The 19,138-nt window shown below is 29.8% G+C and overlaps 1 protein-coding gene across 1 annotated transcript; it reads left to right on the plus strand.

The window, feature by feature from the left end:
• The first annotated feature begins 6,945 nt into the window (after positions 1 to 6,945).
• On the plus strand, positions 6,946 to 8,396 carry LOC114382568 (zinc finger A20 and AN1 domain-containing stress-associated protein 4-like). The gene is made up of 2 exons (XM_028342080.1): positions 6,946 to 7,077; positions 7,351 to 8,396. Exon 2 carries the CDS (start codon positions 7,444 to 7,446, stop codon positions 7,960 to 7,962), a length of 519 nt encoding a protein of 172 aa, XP_028197881.1. The 5' UTR covers positions 6,946 to 7,077; positions 7,351 to 7,443; the 3' UTR covers positions 7,963 to 8,396.
• Positions 8,397 to 19,138: the final 10,742 nt, after the last annotated feature.

Here is a 19,138-nt window from a genome sequence, read left to right on the forward strand (position 1 = left end):
TCCAAGAATCATGCTTATTGATATTTATATTTAATATCATTTTATACAATTATCAATTAATTAATATAAAAATAATTAATATAAAGAAAATTCTTTTTGTAGGGGAAAAGTGTGATGGGCCTATCACAGTATAGATGACAGGGTACAGCGAAGTGAAGGATGTTGCTAGGTGCACCAACATTTTTACTTGTGCATTCAACAATTTAATTTAATTTTGAAAATACCCTTATGGTTTTTTTCTTCCTTTTAAGTGACTTTTCTTATACTAACACACTCCTTCCTTTGTGTTTTCGGTTTCCTCTTGATTTTTTTTACTGGTGTGAGAGGTGCATTGTGTCACTTCGGTCGAGGTGAATGTATTACAGAGGTACATCAGTAGTGGTTGTTGCGGTAGTTGGTTTGGTTGTTAGCGGAAATATGTCGAAGGTACGTCAGCGTAATTTTTTTTGTTTGCATAACATACGAATTAAACAATCCGTAAGTTGTATAAAACTTACGAATTGATTAATTCGTAAGTTTTATTTTAACTTATGGATTACGTAATTTGTATTATTTATACGAATTAGTTAATTCATATAAGTCATACAAATTAACTAATCAGTATGATATATATGGATTACTTAATCTGTATAAATCATATGGATTATGTAATTCACATGACTTATACGGATTACCTAATCCGTATAACTCATACAGATTATGTAATCCGTATGATTTTTACAATTTTTTTTAAAATTAAAAGAAATATTAAATTTTTATTTTTTAACTTATAAATATGTTAGTATGATAGTTAAAATATTAAATTAATGTGTTAAAAAATTAATTTGTTTATTTTTTCATTTGAAATAGAATTCATATTATTGTTATAAATATTTTTAAATAAGTGTAGATTGATAATTAATTTGTAATTACTTATTTTCGTATTTTGGAAATGGTATTAATTGTAAGATAATTTACACTTATAATTTATGGATAATTTATTTGAGTTATTGTAGTCTAAAATTGATTGTTTTGTGTGGTCATAATTTCATGAATTAGAATTATGTTGAATAAAATAATTTATTTTAGTACATATGGTTCGGTTATAATTTTTTATGTAATATGGTTAAGAATTGTGAGTAGAAAAAGTTGATGTTATTGGTTTTTAATTTATAGGGTTGTCAATTTTAATGTTTTATAATATTATATGCAGTAAAAAAATAACGTAGGATTTTGTGTGATATTATATGTATGGTGTGGTTAGGGGTTGCTAGTTTGTGATGCTGAAATTTTTTAATGTCTTGTTAAGATGGATGGAGATCAATGGATGTATGACAATATAATGTTTGAAGAAGTTGATATGAATGAACAAAATGAAGACGAAACTAGTGTGAATGAAGAACGTGTTGATTGTTCTGATGTGTTTAATACTTCTCAGGTAATAATGTGATTTATTATTATTAAATTAATAAAATGAATGTCCCTTTGAAGACTAAACTTGTGTGAATTGCATTGTAGGTGTTTGTTACCCAAGATGATATTTTGCAGTGGGCTTGATCAGTTGCTTATGAAATTAGATTTGTCACGGTGATTATGAGGTCAGACACAAACACTGGTATGAGAGGAAAAACTTCATTTGCGTTAATTGGTTGTGAAAGGAGTGGTCAGTATAGGTCTAGGAAGAAAGATTTTGTCTTTGTCAGAAGAGATATTGGCAGTAGGAAATGTGGGTGTCCTTTTAAGCTTCATGGAAAACCAGTGGTTGGAGGCCAATGATGGATGGTGAAGTTAATGTGTGGGAGTCACAATCATGAAATGACAAAGTCATTAGTTGGACATCCATACAGTAGTTGATTGACTAAGGATGAAAAGATAATTATTGCTGATATGACAAAGTCAATGGAGAAACCAAGAAATATTCTGCTAACGCTAAAGGAACACAATGTCAATAGTTGTACAACAATCAAATAAATATACAATGCAAGAAGTGCATATCGTTCTTTCATAAGAGGCATTGATACTGAAATGTAACATCTAATGAAACTTCTTAAACGAGATCAGTATATTCATTGACATAGATTAAAGGATGAAGATGATGTGCGTGATATCTTCTAGTGTCATCCTAATGCAGTGAAATTATGCAATGCTTGTAATTTGGTATTTTTGATAGATAGTACCTACAAAACAAACAGGTACAGACTCCCGTTACTTGACTTTGTTGGTGTGACACCAACATGGATGACATTCTCTACTGATTTTGCCTATTAGGAGATAATATTGAATTCACTATCTTTTCCCCTTTTTCAAATTGTATCACACTAAAATTGTTTAATGAGGTGACAATTTATAACCATAGAGAGTAACAACCCCTTATTTGGACACCAAATGAAGACTTGATCCATCATGAGCACACTCCATGATAAGTCAAAATAACTAATATCCATCCGTTAAATACCATATATTTTTATTTACATTATTAATATTAATAATTTAAAATTAATCCAACAATTAAATAATATTAATCCACACAATTCTAAGATGAGTCATTCATACTACATCATGTTGTTCAAAAAAGGTCTACTAGGATATATTGAGTTATCAACTCAACATTTGAATGTGTGTTTAGATGAATGTTGATAAAATTAATTTTGAATAAAATTAATTTTAAAAAATTATTTTGATTAAAATTAATTTTAAAATAATATGATTTTTATTTGAATGTTTATATTATAAAATTAAGTTGTGAGTAAATTCAGTGCAAATTTGGTATTCAACTTAAATATTACTCAAAATTGTTTCAATCTGAATTAATTTTAAATTCAAAATCAATTCTAAATTTTTCTCAAACATAAAATCAAATATATTAAAAATATATTAAAAATTAATTTTAAACTCACAATTAATCTTTGGACGATCAGTTTACCTTAGTGGATTCATTTGTTCATTAACTAAAACCACAGTGCTTCCAGCTAGGTACACAACATCGGTTTCCACAACACAACAACGTGCTTGTAGTGTCCATTCCACCACTAGCCCAAATATTTGCCAACACAATATCCCAAATTAAGTCATAGCTATCTATCTATCCAAATATCTGTTGGCACAATACTTCACTATTTCTTTTCTTTTTTCATTGTCACTCTCAACTCCACTTTCAAGTTAGCCCCAACTTGAAGCCACGCGTTAGACACGGATTCGGCACAAATGTCACCCCCTTTGTTTTTTTTATTCAAGTGGAGTGTTTGTGATAAGAATGTATTATTACTATTTCGTAATGAATTGATTTTTCTGATGCTGTTTACATAATTTATGTTAATATTTAATTTTATAATTCAATTTAAAATTGTATGATTTTTAAGGGAAACACGGGACAGCTGAGAAAGTGCAGTAGTAAAGTCAGATCCATTTAGTATACTTATAATCTCTTATTTCACTCATTTCAACAGAATTTAATTTATTTATATTTATCAAATATTTGCCAAAGACAATTTTAGCCAAAGGAAAAAAAATATCAGTTTATGAATTTTTCTATTAGAATTTAATTAAATTAATGCTAATCTTGGCTTTAATACTTTTAGAATACGTTTGAGAAGCTGTTTTACGTCAGGTAATTTTTCTAGATAATAAATTGAAGAGCTTGTAAGAAAAAAAAGGAGAAAAGATACATATTGAAGACTGAGTTGTGAGGACCTTACGAAGAGAGACTGTATCATTTTTTTTTTAGAAGTAGGAGAGAATGTATGGTATACAGCAAAATAAAAAAGAAGAGAGAGATACATTAAAATAATATCGTATTAATAAATTAGTCCTAGTATTGCTTATTATCATATATCATCTTTTTATTTATTTAAAAATTTAGCCCCTAGTTAATATAGAAAACTACTTAATTATAATTCAACAGGATATAATATAAAATAGTATAATTTTGTTTAAAGAATGCGAGAAAACGTAGTGGGGGACAAGGTGTTTGATTGACATTAATTTAATATTTTTAGCAGGTATTCTAAAAATAATTGATCGTTATTTCATTATAAGTTAGTTCAAATTTTTTATGGATTACTACTTTATTACTATTGGATATTAATTCCATATAAAAACGAGTTGGAATTATTCTATTTTTTAAAAATGGAAATTATCCAATTCTTCGGATCATGATTATTTTTTATTATGTTAATTTAATTGTCAATAAACCTTATAAAAAGAATTGAAGAAAATATTTAAAGATAAAAACAGTACAAAATATTTAAAGATAACACAAAATTTATGGCCAGAAACATGATTTGGTATAATTTAATAGACAGATTTGTCCAGCACTTATGTTTTCAACGAATGCTCTCCTAAATTCTAAAAAGATGCTGAACTTAAAAAGTGGCTACCAAATCCATATTCAGCACCTCCACAGCCAGCTTGTCCCTTTCACTCGATATAATAATAATATCAAGCTTTTAATGATTTGTAATAAGAAAACATAATGCATTTTTTTTTATCGCCTGTCTTTTAAATTTAAATTTAGGTATGGAATTATATTAAATATTTTTAATGTTATTTATAGAAATTGCTCTGATAAAGCATGATAAAGGAAGGAGTGAAGTATGCACCTGTCCTGTATCAATTTTATATTGGTTAATTACTCCGCGGGTTTCCAAGTTTTTATTAAATTTTTAATTAAGCCTATATTTTTTTAATTGTGTCCTTGAGCTTTTATTTATAATTGGATTTTTGATTCATTTTTGAAAAAAAATCTAAATTAATCAAAATATATTGGTCCGTGTTTTTTTGGGTTAAATTTAAATCAGACTAACTTGATTAATAAAAGCAAGGTTTGATTTAGATTGGTTCATGGGATTTGATTTTTTTTATAAAAAAATAATAGAGAAGGGGTTCTGTTGAATCGGTTCTAATAACTAATAGGGTTTTTCTAGTTTAATTCGTTTTGTACGCTAAACAAATAAATCAAATCAAACTACTTTGACTCAAATTTTTAGATTTATTTATTTGGTTTAAATCAATAGAAATTCCTAAATCATTGTATTAAATAAATAAAATATATTATCGGAAGTGATAAGGTGCTTTAGTGGTTTGGGGAAGCAACATAAGAATTGGAGTGAAGTATAGGTTCAAATCTCTCCATTTACATAATATATTTGTAATTGTTAACATTTGACAATAAAAAAATTATAGTTTGTAGTATATCCAAAGCTCATTCCAACTATCTTAACTTATAGTACTTTCTCTAAAAAACACTTATATTACTATTTTTTACTCATATTATTTGTCATTTAGATAATGCATATTTCTTAAAAAATTTCTTATTATGAGAAAATAATTTTTAACAAAAATATCCTTATTAAAAAATTAAAAGGGAATTATGAATTTATTAAATATTTAAGTGTGATATTAATAAACAAGAGTATTACTTGAAAAATAATTAATACTTTCTTAATGTTTTTAAGTGACAATTTTTAAAAATAATTTTGAAAGCTCAAAGTAAACAAATAAAATGGAGTTATTATAAATTAGATTAGATAGCTCAAAGTGAACAAATAAAATAACTAAACGAGATGGATAAAATAATAGACTAAATTGATGATAAAATAAAATCACTCTCAGCATGATAATGTCTTCATTTTGAAGTTTATTCCTTCCTAAAAGATGGAGTTATTATATTAAGATATTTATTACTCCTTTCGTTCCAGAATACATCATGTTTAAGTTTTTTTTTTTCATAAATGTTAAAAAATATAATTAATTTGTTGAGTTTTAAAGAAAATATTAAATAAATTTTTAATATATCAAATTATTTAATTTATCTAATTAATGATTCATTTATTCTTTTTATGTATTACTCTCATTAGATATTTATCAAGGATATCTTTTAAAAAATATTTAATATGATATTAGTTTTTGTAAAATAATATATTTTAGAATATATATTTTTTCTCTAAAACATCATATATTTTAAAATAAAAAATATTTAAAATTCCTGCTAAAAAATACAGATATAGATTTCCTTCACTTGTTCACTCCATTTAACCCCGTAGTGAACAAATTTTAGAATTGAAATTTTTGAAAGCTCACAAGTCATAATAATAAATTAACATTATTCAATTTTGCTAAAAATTTGAATTCTTCATTTGTTGACTCCATCATGAATTGATCAAATTTTAGAAGAGTAAGAGTTGAAATTTATAAAGCTCACAACTCACAGCAATAAATACAAATCATATGTTTTTGGATTGAGAATTTAAAATGCAAAGTAATTTAAATGAAGGAAATCAGATTTCATTCAATTCCAAATAATTTCTTTGGAATATTAATTTAAGTTGGATCATCTAGTTAATATTTACTTGTCATCCTTTCAAAACTCAACTTATTGGTCTCTAATGTATTCTTCTACTTGAGAAACTTTTTCAATAGTGATATCCAAGATTTTAATTACTATAATATTCTCATTAATAGACCCAAGACTAAACATTAGCCAGCCACTTGAAACTTTGCAACACCAATAGCATTGAGAGCGAGGAGACACGGTATATGTCACCATGTTGAGGGATCCGTCTTGACTTAGTTGATAGTGGTGGTGAGAATATCATAACTTGTACATCGACAAAATATACCTACTAACAAGTGTTGTATCATGTCTATTAGAGTCCCGCTGCGAATGATACTTATAAATCTTTAATTTAACAAAAGACCCAAAATTTGAAGAATTTATAAAATTTTAAAAGTAAATATCCAAATGAAATACCCTAGAAAATTAGGACATCTTTCTTAAAACTATCCAAATGCACGATAAAGACGTTCAAATTAGTTAAAAATTGGAAGTGAGTCTCAAAGATCTATCATTCTCATCTCATCAACTACTATTTGTTTTGTGGTTACACTTTTTTTACATCAACTACTATTTGTATATTATAGGAGTTTTTATTTATTTGTTTAAAGTATAAAAAATATTAATAAAATCGAAAATAATTGTTTCTTCCTTTTTCTCTCTCATTTCCTTTCTAACTCTGTTAAACAATCCTTCCCCGTTAAGATTGTTCTCACCATCGTTCTTATTATCCCCTCTTCCCTCTTCTCATTCCAAACCTCAACAAGGTACTATTCCCTTCTAATTCTCTCTTTTCTTAATTCAATTTAATTTTATTTTATTAATTCATAAAAATTTTCGTTCCAGCAACTAATTTCGCCTATTTATAACCCCAGCTTGTTCAATTTCGCAACCTGTATTTTTTCGTTTCTCAATTTTCCACTTATTTTCGTTCCAGCCAGAGCCAGCTTTTCCATTTTCCCTTTATTTTTTCTCGGAATCCAAACGGAACCGTAATCGTGTATTCCTTTTTTTTTTCTCTCTCTCTCTCCCCCCGGCAGGTTCAGATACTTTTCCGATTCCGTCGCGAATTTCCGATTCATTGAAGAAGAAGAGAAAACCTAAATCGCAGATCCGAACGCAGTAAAAAAACCATGGCGGAAGAACACCGATGCGAAACTCCCGAAGGTCACCTACTCTGCGCCAACAACTGCGGCTTCTTCGGTAGCACCGCCACGATGAACCTGTGCTCGAAATGCTACGGCGCGATCCGCTTGAAGGAGCAAGAAGAAGCGTCGATGAAATCTACAATCGAAACCGCGCTCTCTTCTTCCTCGTTGAAACCGTCGTTCTCCACGTCACCTCCAACGTTGGTGGATGTCCTCATCGAATCGCCGCCGCCGTCTTTGGCGGAGGTTGCGGTCACGGTGGCGGTGGAGGCGTCGAGTTCTATTTCCACAAGCTCAGGTTCGGTTGCGCAACCGAACCGGTGTGCCACGTGTCGGAAGCGCGTGGGGCTGACCGGGTTCAAGTGCAGGTGCGGATTGACGTTCTGCGGGGCCCACAGGTACTCGGAGAAGCACGCGTGCGGGTTCGATTTTAAGACGGTGGGGAGAGAGGAGATTGCACGTGCCAACCCCGTGATCAAAGCGGAGAAGCTGCGGAGGATTTGATGATTCGTTCTCGGCCGTTCGATGGGACCGGATTTGGTGATTTGATCTCGACCGTCCACGTGTACTGCGAAAGATAGAGAGAGAAAATGTCGTTATTATCTAAAATTATGATTATGATGATCTGTCTTTTAATTAAGATTAAGATGAAAGCTTGAATAGTCGGTTTGTCTGGTCTAGTAGGGCATGAAAATGAAATAAATGAGTAATTTATTTTGGCTTTGTAAAAGCGAGAAAAAAAGAAAAGAAAAAACAACGTTGGATTAAAAAATTTCTAGGTCCACCGATGGGGGTGGTTGAAACTTGAAATGATTTGTGATAAGAGTCTCCGGGCAACGACGCAGTGCGGTGGAGCGTTTTATTGTGCTTTCGGTAATGAATGTGAAAGTGAAATTATTGTACTCGCTGCGTCAATCTATTTATTCTTCCTTTACTCACCAAGATGTCCATCCTCCTTGATGATTTATTTATGAATACGAGATTAATAGATTTAATCATTGTCTTTCTAATCTTGGCATTAAATTTATATTGGAAATTAGTTAGATGATGTTTTTAGTTTAAAATAATTATAATAAAATTATCATTAATAAATTACAGTATAATTTAAATTTATAAAAAAAATTATTAGTTTAATGTAAAAAAATACTACATTCAGATCTGTATATAAAAACAAATATTTAATTCATATGGTTTAATTAATTACTTTCAGTATAAATTTAAAATTTATTTTAAAAAACTTAAAAAGTTAATTAGGTTAAGAAATGTCTTTTTCAAATATTTAATTCTTATAGTTAATTGGTTAGATATAATAACGCAATTTATAATATAAGGAATGTCTTTTTCAAAAGGTAAATGAGTTATATTTCTAATAATTTATTAAATGCATCAATTTTCAAGAAAAATGAGTGATATTTAATTAATAGATTTCATAATAAATTAAGGATATAAAAAAATAACAATTAGTACATTTAAAAGTAGGGGAAGAGACTTTAATTAATTCGGTGGTGCTGATCATTCCAAGTTACATCATGGGTTGTTTTTAATTACCACAATTCTTGTGTAATGACATCGAGCATATGATAGCACAACTTTAACTGATTTGTTTGATCCAAATTCCAACTAGTGGGATGAAGGAAATATTAATGATTTATTCCCAGAATGGATTTGTGGAAAATTTCTAACAATACCAGTTCGAATCATAGCTGATAATGATCGGAGGTCTGGAGATTCACAAGAGATGGAAACTATATGGTAAATTCGAGATATAAACTAGCGAAGAGTAAGGATGTTGGTATCCATGGATGGATGAGTACAACTTCAGGAGATTTGAGGTCACACATATCAAACGTAGATACTTTGCAATGTTGAAATTTTGACGATCCTTATAAAATGTTAATAATCACCAAGAATACATTAAGCAGTAGAATCTGAATTTGTAGGTGATTTTTGATCTATGCGCTTTTCTTATGATTTGTTATGGAATGTTCTAGAGACAACAGATAACCGGCTAACAGCATAACCGGTGGTTTTATGATTCTTCCGCAGTCGGAACATCTTTATTTTTCAATAGGACCTTCTTATAACGTGTTAACCTAATAAGGTTCCTATTATCCCCTAATGGGTCAACAACACCGACATCTGCTCATTTAAGTCCATATCATCTGATTTAGAAGTCTAATGGACTCACTTAATTTGATAACATAGAATAAAACCCACTAATAATAAATAACTAATATAATTGTCTTATAATATTAGTCCACATTAATTATTGAAATAGAAAATTCTAACAATCTCCCACTTGGGCTACATATTGTAACAATTATATAAAAAAATTTTAAGCGCACATTTGTACGCTATTTGCTTTTAGACTTCCACCTTAACAACTTGGTCCATCTCATGTATCAATAATGGAATCACTATGGTTTTCGTCACTATAATAAATGTAACTAAATCCTAATGACCACCACATCAATACACTCAATGACATAGGTCAATATGGATAAGCAGCATGAAAGTTACATGCAATGTGATCTCAGTCATGCCAATTTCCAATTGGACCAAACTTTATTCTTTATATAGATCAATTCAAACACAATATAGATATTGCAAACAAAATAAACTTATAATGAAATGATAAACTTGAATTTTATTTCTGCAGAAAATCCAAATAACAAAATGTTTGTAAACCATAAGATATAGAACATAAGTAAGACTTCCACTAAACTAAGATAATATTAGAAATTACACACATGTGAGCAGTGTGCTCATGAAAAAATTTTAAGTGTCAGACTTTTAGTAAGTGGATTAGCTAGAGTGGAATGAGTCCCTATATGTTCTATACAGATCTGTATTTTCTGAATTCTTTATTTAACAACCAAATGTTTTATGTCAACAAACTTTTACTTGGTCGAATCCTTATTAAGACCGCTATGATATTGTCTCAATAAACATCCAATGACTACTTAATATTGGCAATAACAGGCAAGTCAGTTACAATAATTTAGCAATCATAAATTCTAATATGATGTTTCATAGCAAAATATTAACTCCACCAACATGGTTAAATGTGGATCTTTATGTGGAGTGATTGCTATTAAGACATTTCCTACAAATCGGAGTCAAAATACTTAATGATCTCTAAACTTATAGACTTTCAATACGAAAACATGTAGATTCTTGTTCTCTTCAATTAGCGCATAATGCACTTTACTACTTTCTAGTATTGCATACCAAGATTACTCATATATCATCCTAGGACTCCCACTAAAAATTATTTCAGAACAATAAAAAACAAACTTAAGAATACATGATAAATTGCAATATAATTGTTTTGCAACAAAAAACCGTATGATGCTAGTAGGATGTCATCAACATATAATATCAAAATAATAAATATACTCCCACTGAACTTTTAGTATATTCAATCATCAATTAAATTTACCTCAACACCATAAGAAGTAATCTTAATGAATTTTGTAATACCATAGATGAGAAACTTGTTTAAAAGCATAAATATATTTCTTTAGTTTGCATATCATAGACTTTAGATAATCTTAAACAAGGTTTTTTGGTTGCATCATATAAATTGTTTCATTAATGTCTCCAGTTAGAAATGCAATATTTACATCCATTTATGCAAAACAGTTATAAGACCGATTTACAATGTCATTATAGTCCTAAGAAAGTCTTTCTAAGAAATTAGAGAGAAAGTCTCTTGGTGATCAATGTCTTCCTTCTTGTAAAACTTTTGGCAACAAGACAAACTTTATATATCTCAATATTACCCATTGAATCCCTTTTGATTATAAATATTTATCTACAACTGATGGGTTTTACACTTTCAAGCAATTTGACGATATCTCAAATGTCATGTTCAACCATCGGTTTTATTACATCATTTATGACATCAATCCACTTGAGAGTTAGAGCACAACATGACTTGACTAAAGTCAATTAGACCTTCTCAATCAACCTAATGTCATATTCACGCTCTTAAAGAAATATGATATAATCATATCAAATTACATTTTCCCTTTCTTTAGTGGATCTTTTTAATGACACTTCTTGAGGTTATTGAGTTTGAACTTTAGGTAGTGCTTGAGAGGGAATCTTAGTGTTGTCATGTCTTTTAATAATGTCAGGAGTAACATCATTATTTAATTATCATATCCATTTCTTGAACAATGGTAAGTACAAAGACTTATCTATTGTCAATAATATGTTATTCTTTAAAGACAACACTCTTTATGTTTCCTTCCCCTCCAAACTCAATTTCCTCAAGGAGTCTTGCATTCCATTGTCATACATGATCTTAAAGTGAGATTGTAAAACTTATACATGCGAGAGCTTTAAATGTAACAAAAAATAATTGTAACTAATTATCTTTAAATCCAACTTACCTTCATGAAGCTTATAAGGCATTGCTTCGATTAATTGGACATCCCCAAATGTGCAAATGCCTTATGTTGGGATTTCCTTGGCTCACACCTAATAGGGATTCTTAGTGACTACTTTAATTGGTATCCTAAAAAGATATAAATTGCATTCTTTAATGTCTTTCCCTAAAGCGACTTTGGTAGAGAAGAATTAAACTTCTTATCATATTTGTACAAGTCTAGTTTCATCATTCTGTAACTTTGTTCATGCTAGGTTTCTCTAACATTACATGTTGTAAAAAAAATTCACAATTATTGAATAAAAACACACGGGGACTCCAAACGTTGTACCTTATGTCATATATATCATAGTATTCTCCACAGTCACATTTAACAACCTTAATTTTTTTCCTTTTTCTTAATTGAAGTTCAACTTCAGCTTTGAAAGACTAAATGTCTAGAGGCCAAAACTTCTCATAATTTAAATAAAGAGGAATCATCTATGAAGATAATAAAATACATTTGTTTATTCCATGAATCCATAAGGAATAAAACACAAATATATGTATGTATTAGTTCTAAGACATGCTTAGTTCTTTCAGCACTTGAATTCCTTTTTGTTTGTTTATTTTTCCTTTATATACTCAATGTAGACTATAAGGTCCAACCAATATAAAGGATCCAAAATTTCCTATAACACAAGCATCCAAATTCTCTATTAAGAGATATGACTTAAGCGTTTATGTTATAAAGCGACAAAATTCTCATTTAATTTTAAGTTTTGTACCACCCAAAATTGTCTACAATAGAAACACTCAAATATCCATAAAAGAACTCATAACTTGCAACATTTGAATCACAAGAGAGACTAACTTTATTATTTCTAATTGAACAAGAATAACTAAATTTGTCCAAATCAAAAATAAAATTTGGTCTAATAAACAACTCAATATATGTCTCAACCAAATTCAAATGAAATTGAGTATTTTAAAGCAACATAAAAGTTCCCATAGCTTCCACTGTAACTTTATGTCATCGCCCACATACATGAATATTTCATTATCACTTGACAGATGACTCCATAGGTAGCATCATATAGACATGCTTATGTAAGTATAACCAAAATCTACCCACTAACGTCTTTCTGTACAAAACTAAATTAACTTTAAAATAAATAAAAATGAGAAGTTTACCATTTTCACACACTAAATAGTGTAAATGAGACTTCCTTTTTTTTTATATGTCTCATCTTACAAAAGCAACAAGAAATTTTTTTATCTTGTTCTCTAGTTTCTTCTCTAGAAAAAAATTATGCAATATCTTCAACTCTCAACTGACTCCTTTTAAACTCTAAATTTTATACATGTAACTTTGGGATTCAAATACTATGTGTATTTTAAATCATAGTAATAGCAACAACAATTAAAGAAGAGAAAATAAACATACAATGTAAAAATAATCTTTATGGTAAATTTTAAGACCCAAACAAGATACCTAACACACCATTAATCCTCAATTTTTGGATTAAAAAAGACTAACTGCAAGTGGTACTTTCAACACATTGATCAAACATTGATGATAAGTCCTATCAAACAAAGGTTGTTTTTGGACACTCCATTGCTCACATGGAAAACTTATATGATGATTACTCTTGTCAAATAATGATTGTCTTTGAACATTTCATTATTCACATGGAAAATCACACTTTATAATCGCCACATGTTTACCAACGCAAACATATAATTATTCTGCCAAATTGTGTCTTCCTTTAGGCTGAGCACAATTCACATGAATAATTTCTTGTAATATCTATGTAAACTCAATCAAATCAACTTACGCAATAGAGGTTACTATGACAACATGTTGTTTCAATCAATTTAATCAAAAAATACAAGACAATTTAATATAATAAATTGGAGGTCTTAAAATCACACAACTTTCACATATAATTAAGTTATATAAAAATATATATAACATAACATGTAAATATTTTGCATAACATACCTATCAAAAGATACCTAGTACAACATTAATTCTTAGTCTTTGGACAGAGAAATTAATTTGTCATTGGTATTCTCAACACAATAATCAAATATTGACAATAAATTCTATCAAATAATAGTTTTTCTTTGGACTGATTATTATTCACATGAAAATACCTTATAATTGTCACATTTATCATCACATGTATGATACTATTTGGCCAAATTGCGTCTTCCTTTGGGCCGAACATAATTCGCATAAATAATTTCATACAAAATCTATGTAATTTTAATCAAATCAATTTTTACAATAGGGATCACTTTGACAATATATTGTGTCAATCAATTTAATTAAAAAAATTACTAGACATGCAAATAAATGAGAATGATCTGTTACGGCTAAATTTACACTCAATCATGATAGCATAAAAATATAAAATATTAATTACGACAAGTAAATATTATATCCTTAAATTATATTTAATGCTATAATTAATTTACTTAAAAAAAAAGCTATATCACATCCATAAATAAAACTATCACAAATTCATGAAAGAAATTAAAAAAAAATCAAACACAAACAATACAATAAACCTAGACATTTCAAAAATATCGTGTCAGTGCTTCTAATCTTTATAGTTTGTTCCACCATACCAATGCAAACAAAAGAATGAAAATTAATGCCATGTACACCATGTGATAATGGCATCCAAAGTATTCACAAATTGCACAAAATAACTTTATTAAAGTCATAATCCATGTGGCTTTGAATTCAACGTAAAAAGGTTTCGAAAACCCAAAAAAAGTGCAGAGCTTCCTCAAATATATATGGCAAGCCATGTGAACAAAAGTTATGCATAAAACCCAAAAAGGATGTCGAAAAAACAATAGAATCAAATTCAAACCAAATATGTAACATTGCAATATTTGAATTTACCGACAATTAATATATATTGTTAAAAAAAATAGGATTCATATAACCAAAGCAATTAAGATATAATTAGAATCAAATAACTTTAAATTCCAATAATCTAACAGTAATGGTGGCTCTGATACCACTTGTTGAAATTTTAGGAGATCCTTATAAAATACTAATAACCACCAGGAACACATTATGTTAGGTTATCAAAAAGAGTTTTAGGAATACCTAGATCCATAATGATTGATCAAACAAATGAAGTGGAATTTGAATCTGTAGGTGATTATGATTTGTGCGCTCTTCTTATGATCTGTTACGGAATGTTGTAGAGACAACGGATAACCGGTTAACAATATTACAGGTGGCTTCATGGTTCTTCCTCAACCGGAACATCTTTATTCCTCAATAGGATCTTCGTAACTCTTTAGATGGGGAGAAAAGAAACTATGTGTGACGGTTTGGTATATTGGGGACCATAGCCTTCTTATAACGTGTTAACCTAATAAGGTTTCCATTATTCTCTAATGGGCCAATACTGACATCTACTTATTTAAGTCTATATCATCTGATTTAATTGTTTAACGAACTCACTTAATTTGATCACATAAAATAAAACCCACCAATGATAAATAACTAATATAACTCTCTTATAATATTAGTCCATGTTAATTATTGGAGAGCATGCAAAAACATTCTCCTAGTGAGAGACAATATTCTAAGAAGGGGGTACAAGATTGGATCCATCCTACTCCTTTTGTGATAGGTTCTATGAGATTTATGCTATACTAATCCTAAATTCTACACTAAAAGAGCTAAGAGACATAAACATAAAATTAATCTTCTTCATTCATAATTTCTTACACAATGCATATCCTGTTTAATAGGAGATTTACAAAGAATATCAAGCATACAAATGACACAATCTAATATTTTTAGAAAATATAAAATAAGACTAAATAATATCTAAATCTTCTAATCTATTTGGGACTTTCTAGGCCCATTCCTATATATCATTGCTATTGCCTTCAGTGAGAACCTTGTCCTCAAGGTTCAAAAGAAAATTGAAGCACACCATAAGTAAGCTTTGACGCGGTGAGCCAGATGACTTGTTGGGCTTTTCTTGTAGGTTTGTTATGTGTGGATTATTGGGTTGTTGGAGGAGGGGCATGGACGTTGAAAGGAGGGGTGTTGCTAGGTGCACCTAGCACTATTGCTGATGTACCCATCATATTTCGTTAATGGCAAAAATGCCCTTACACATTTTTATGGCTTTTTTGGCTAACTGATGCTCTAGTAGATTTGATTTTTTTCCACATACGGATGAAGTGAATCCGTAAGATGTATAGGGATAAAGTAGATATGTAAGTACAAGGTAAAACATACGGATGCAGTTCATCCGTATGGTTTATACGGATGAACTACATCCGTATGCTTTAGTTGGTACTTACGGATATACTTCATCTGTATAAACCATATGGATTTACTACATCCGTATAAACCATACGGATGTAGTTCATCTGTGTGGATTTTTTTTAATTAGCTAAATTTTTATTTATTTTAATTATTAATATGTTAAATTAGTGATTTGGTCCCCTTATAGTTTGATAGTTTTTTTTAGTCCCTATAGTGTAATTTTTTTGGAAATTATGAATTATTTAGTTATTACAAATTATATATAGTATAAGTATATAATTTAATTATTTAGGTTGAAATTAGTTATAAATTATAAATTTATTTGTATTACTTGCTAATATATATATAGTTAATTTATTTTGATGATATTTATCAAATTTTGATGGTAAGGTCTAAAATGAAATTAAAATATAAAGTATATGGAATGACTAATATAGGTTTTTGTTTATTGATATATATGACTATGAATTTTAGTTTTGATAATATGGTGTGCACTAAAAGATTAGGTAGACTTGTGTATGATGTATAAATTTTTGATTTGTTGTTAATATGGATGAAGATCAATGGATGTATGACAGTATAATGTTTGAATAAGTTGATATGGATTATCAAAATGAACAAGAATGTGGTGTGAATGAACCACATGTTGATTGTTCGGATGCTTTTAATACTTCTCAGGTAATAATGTTCATTATTGTGAGTGATTTGATGAAATGTATGTCATGTAGAAAACTTAAATTGTTTGGATTGTGTTGTAGGTCTTTGGTACCTAAGATGATGTTTTGCAATAGGCTCGATCAGTTGCTCATAAAAATGGATTTGTTGCAGTCATTATGAGGTCTAACACAGACTAGTAGCAGAGGAAGGAGTTCATTTGTATTAATTGGTTGTGAAAGGAGTGGTCAGTATAGGTGTAGGAAGAAAGATTTTGTTAGAAGAGATACTGAGAGTAGGAAATGTGAGTGTCCCTTCAAGCTTCGTGGGAAAGCAGTCATTGGAGGGTAATGATGGATGGTGAAGTTGATGTGTGAGATTCATAATCATGAATTGGTCAAGTCATTAGTTGGACATCCATACGCTGGACGATTGACTAAGGATGAGAAGACAATTATTGCTGATATGACCAAGTTAATGGTGAAACCAAGAAACATTCTGCTAACGTTGAAGGAGCACAATGCCAATAGCTGTACAACAATCAAATAGATATACAATGCAAGAAGTGCATACCGTTCTTTCATTAGTGGAAGTAATACTGAAATGCAACATCTAATGAAACTAAACCCTAACCACTACATATCTACAATTTGTAAAACTATCAATAACATACCACCATATATATTAAACCATAAGCCCTAAACTAAACCCTAAGCTAAAACCTTAACCCTAAACTAAACCCTAACCACTACATATCTACAATTTGTAAAACTACCAATAGCATACCACCATATATATTAAACCCTAAGCCCTAAGCTAAACCCTAAGTCCTCAACTAAACCCTAATCACTAAACCCTAACGACTACATATCTACAATTTGTAAAACTACTAATATCATACCACCATATATATTAAACCCTAAGCCCTAAACCAAACCCTAAACTAAACCCTAATCACTATTTTCATTCAAATATATTAAACATAAAAAACAAAAAACATACCTATTATTTACTATTAAAGTTTAAAATTTATTTCATACCACCATGCAATCATACATATTTTTTTAATAAACACAAAACATACCTATTTTTAATACAAAAAAAACAAATACAAATCAATTTTTCAAAAAATAAATACAAAATTTGCCAAAAAAAAATAAAATTAAAACCTTCATACGGATGAATTTCATCCGTATGACTCATATGGATGAAGTTACATTTACAGATGAACTTCATCCGTATGAATCATACGGATAAACTTCATCTGTATGAACATTACGGAATCAATATAAAATACGGATGAAGTACATCCGTATGAAGAAAACCTAATTCCTATTCCTAATCTTCATAATACGGATGAACTACATCCGTAACACTAAACTCAATCCTCTACCCTACATCTGTAACCAAACAAAACCAGCAAAGCAAACACCATTAACGGGGAGAAAGAAGAAACTTACCTCAACAGCGGAGCAACACCAAAATGCAGGTCCTCAATGCCACCCAAAGGAGGAGAAGAAGAAGAACACAACGACGTCGAGGAGAAGAAGAACGCAGCCAAGAAGAAGCGTAACCTATTGCGCGTTCAATTTTATTTTTAAATTTAAGCCATGGGCATTTTTGCCCATTCAAGTAAAATGCTCGGTGCACCAGCAATAGTGCTGGGTGCACCTAGCAACACCCTGAAAGGAGTGATGAAGTTGGCTTGAAAAATATGACAATTAGTGGATGAGGGAATTAAGGTTGTTTTGGTAGGGGAAATGGACCAAACAAAATGATAGACCTTTTTTTGTGTAGAAGTTTAGGGAGAAAGGAGAGTTGGACGAATCTCATGGGCTAGCATATGTTGTTGCATGTGAGAATAGAAAAGGTTGGTGAATGGGTTGACATACATTAATAGAAAGAAAAGAAACCATGCAAAAGGCATATGGGCTCCAACATCAATGGATGGTAATTATTGGAAGCCTAATGATAGTGGAAAATTCAAGAGTGACGTGTGCCATAGGGAATCAGTAGTAATTAAGGTACAACTATCGTTGGAAAAGTTGGGGCAGACTGTAACCACAAAACATGGTTGCAAGGTTGTGAGAAATACACAATGGAAAACCAAAAGTATAGCAAATGGGTGAGTGTAGACACAATAGAGAGAATGAGTCGAATGAGATTCCCTTCCTTTCTCGCTCTTTTTTTAATGTGTGCACACATGGAAACATACAAGATACGTGAGAAGATCCAACGAAGGATAATGCTTAACAATTCAACATCAGGAGCTTTTTTTATTTAAATTAAAAAAAGGGTTTTCCTGTTAAGTGAAAATGAGTAATGGAAGTGAGAGA

This window comes from Glycine soja, chromosome 13 (genome assembly GCF_004193775.1).
Source record: "Glycine soja cultivar W05 chromosome 13, ASM419377v2, whole genome shotgun sequence".
In the NCBI taxonomy this organism is placed as follows: domain Eukaryota; kingdom Viridiplantae; phylum Streptophyta; class Magnoliopsida; order Fabales; family Fabaceae; genus Glycine; species Glycine soja.

Excerpts from the sequence above, each read along its gene's own strand:
- LOC114382568 (XM_028342080.1), top strand. The coding sequence starts at position 7,444 with ATGGCGGAAGAACACCGATGCGAAACTCCCGAAGGTCACCTACTCTGC.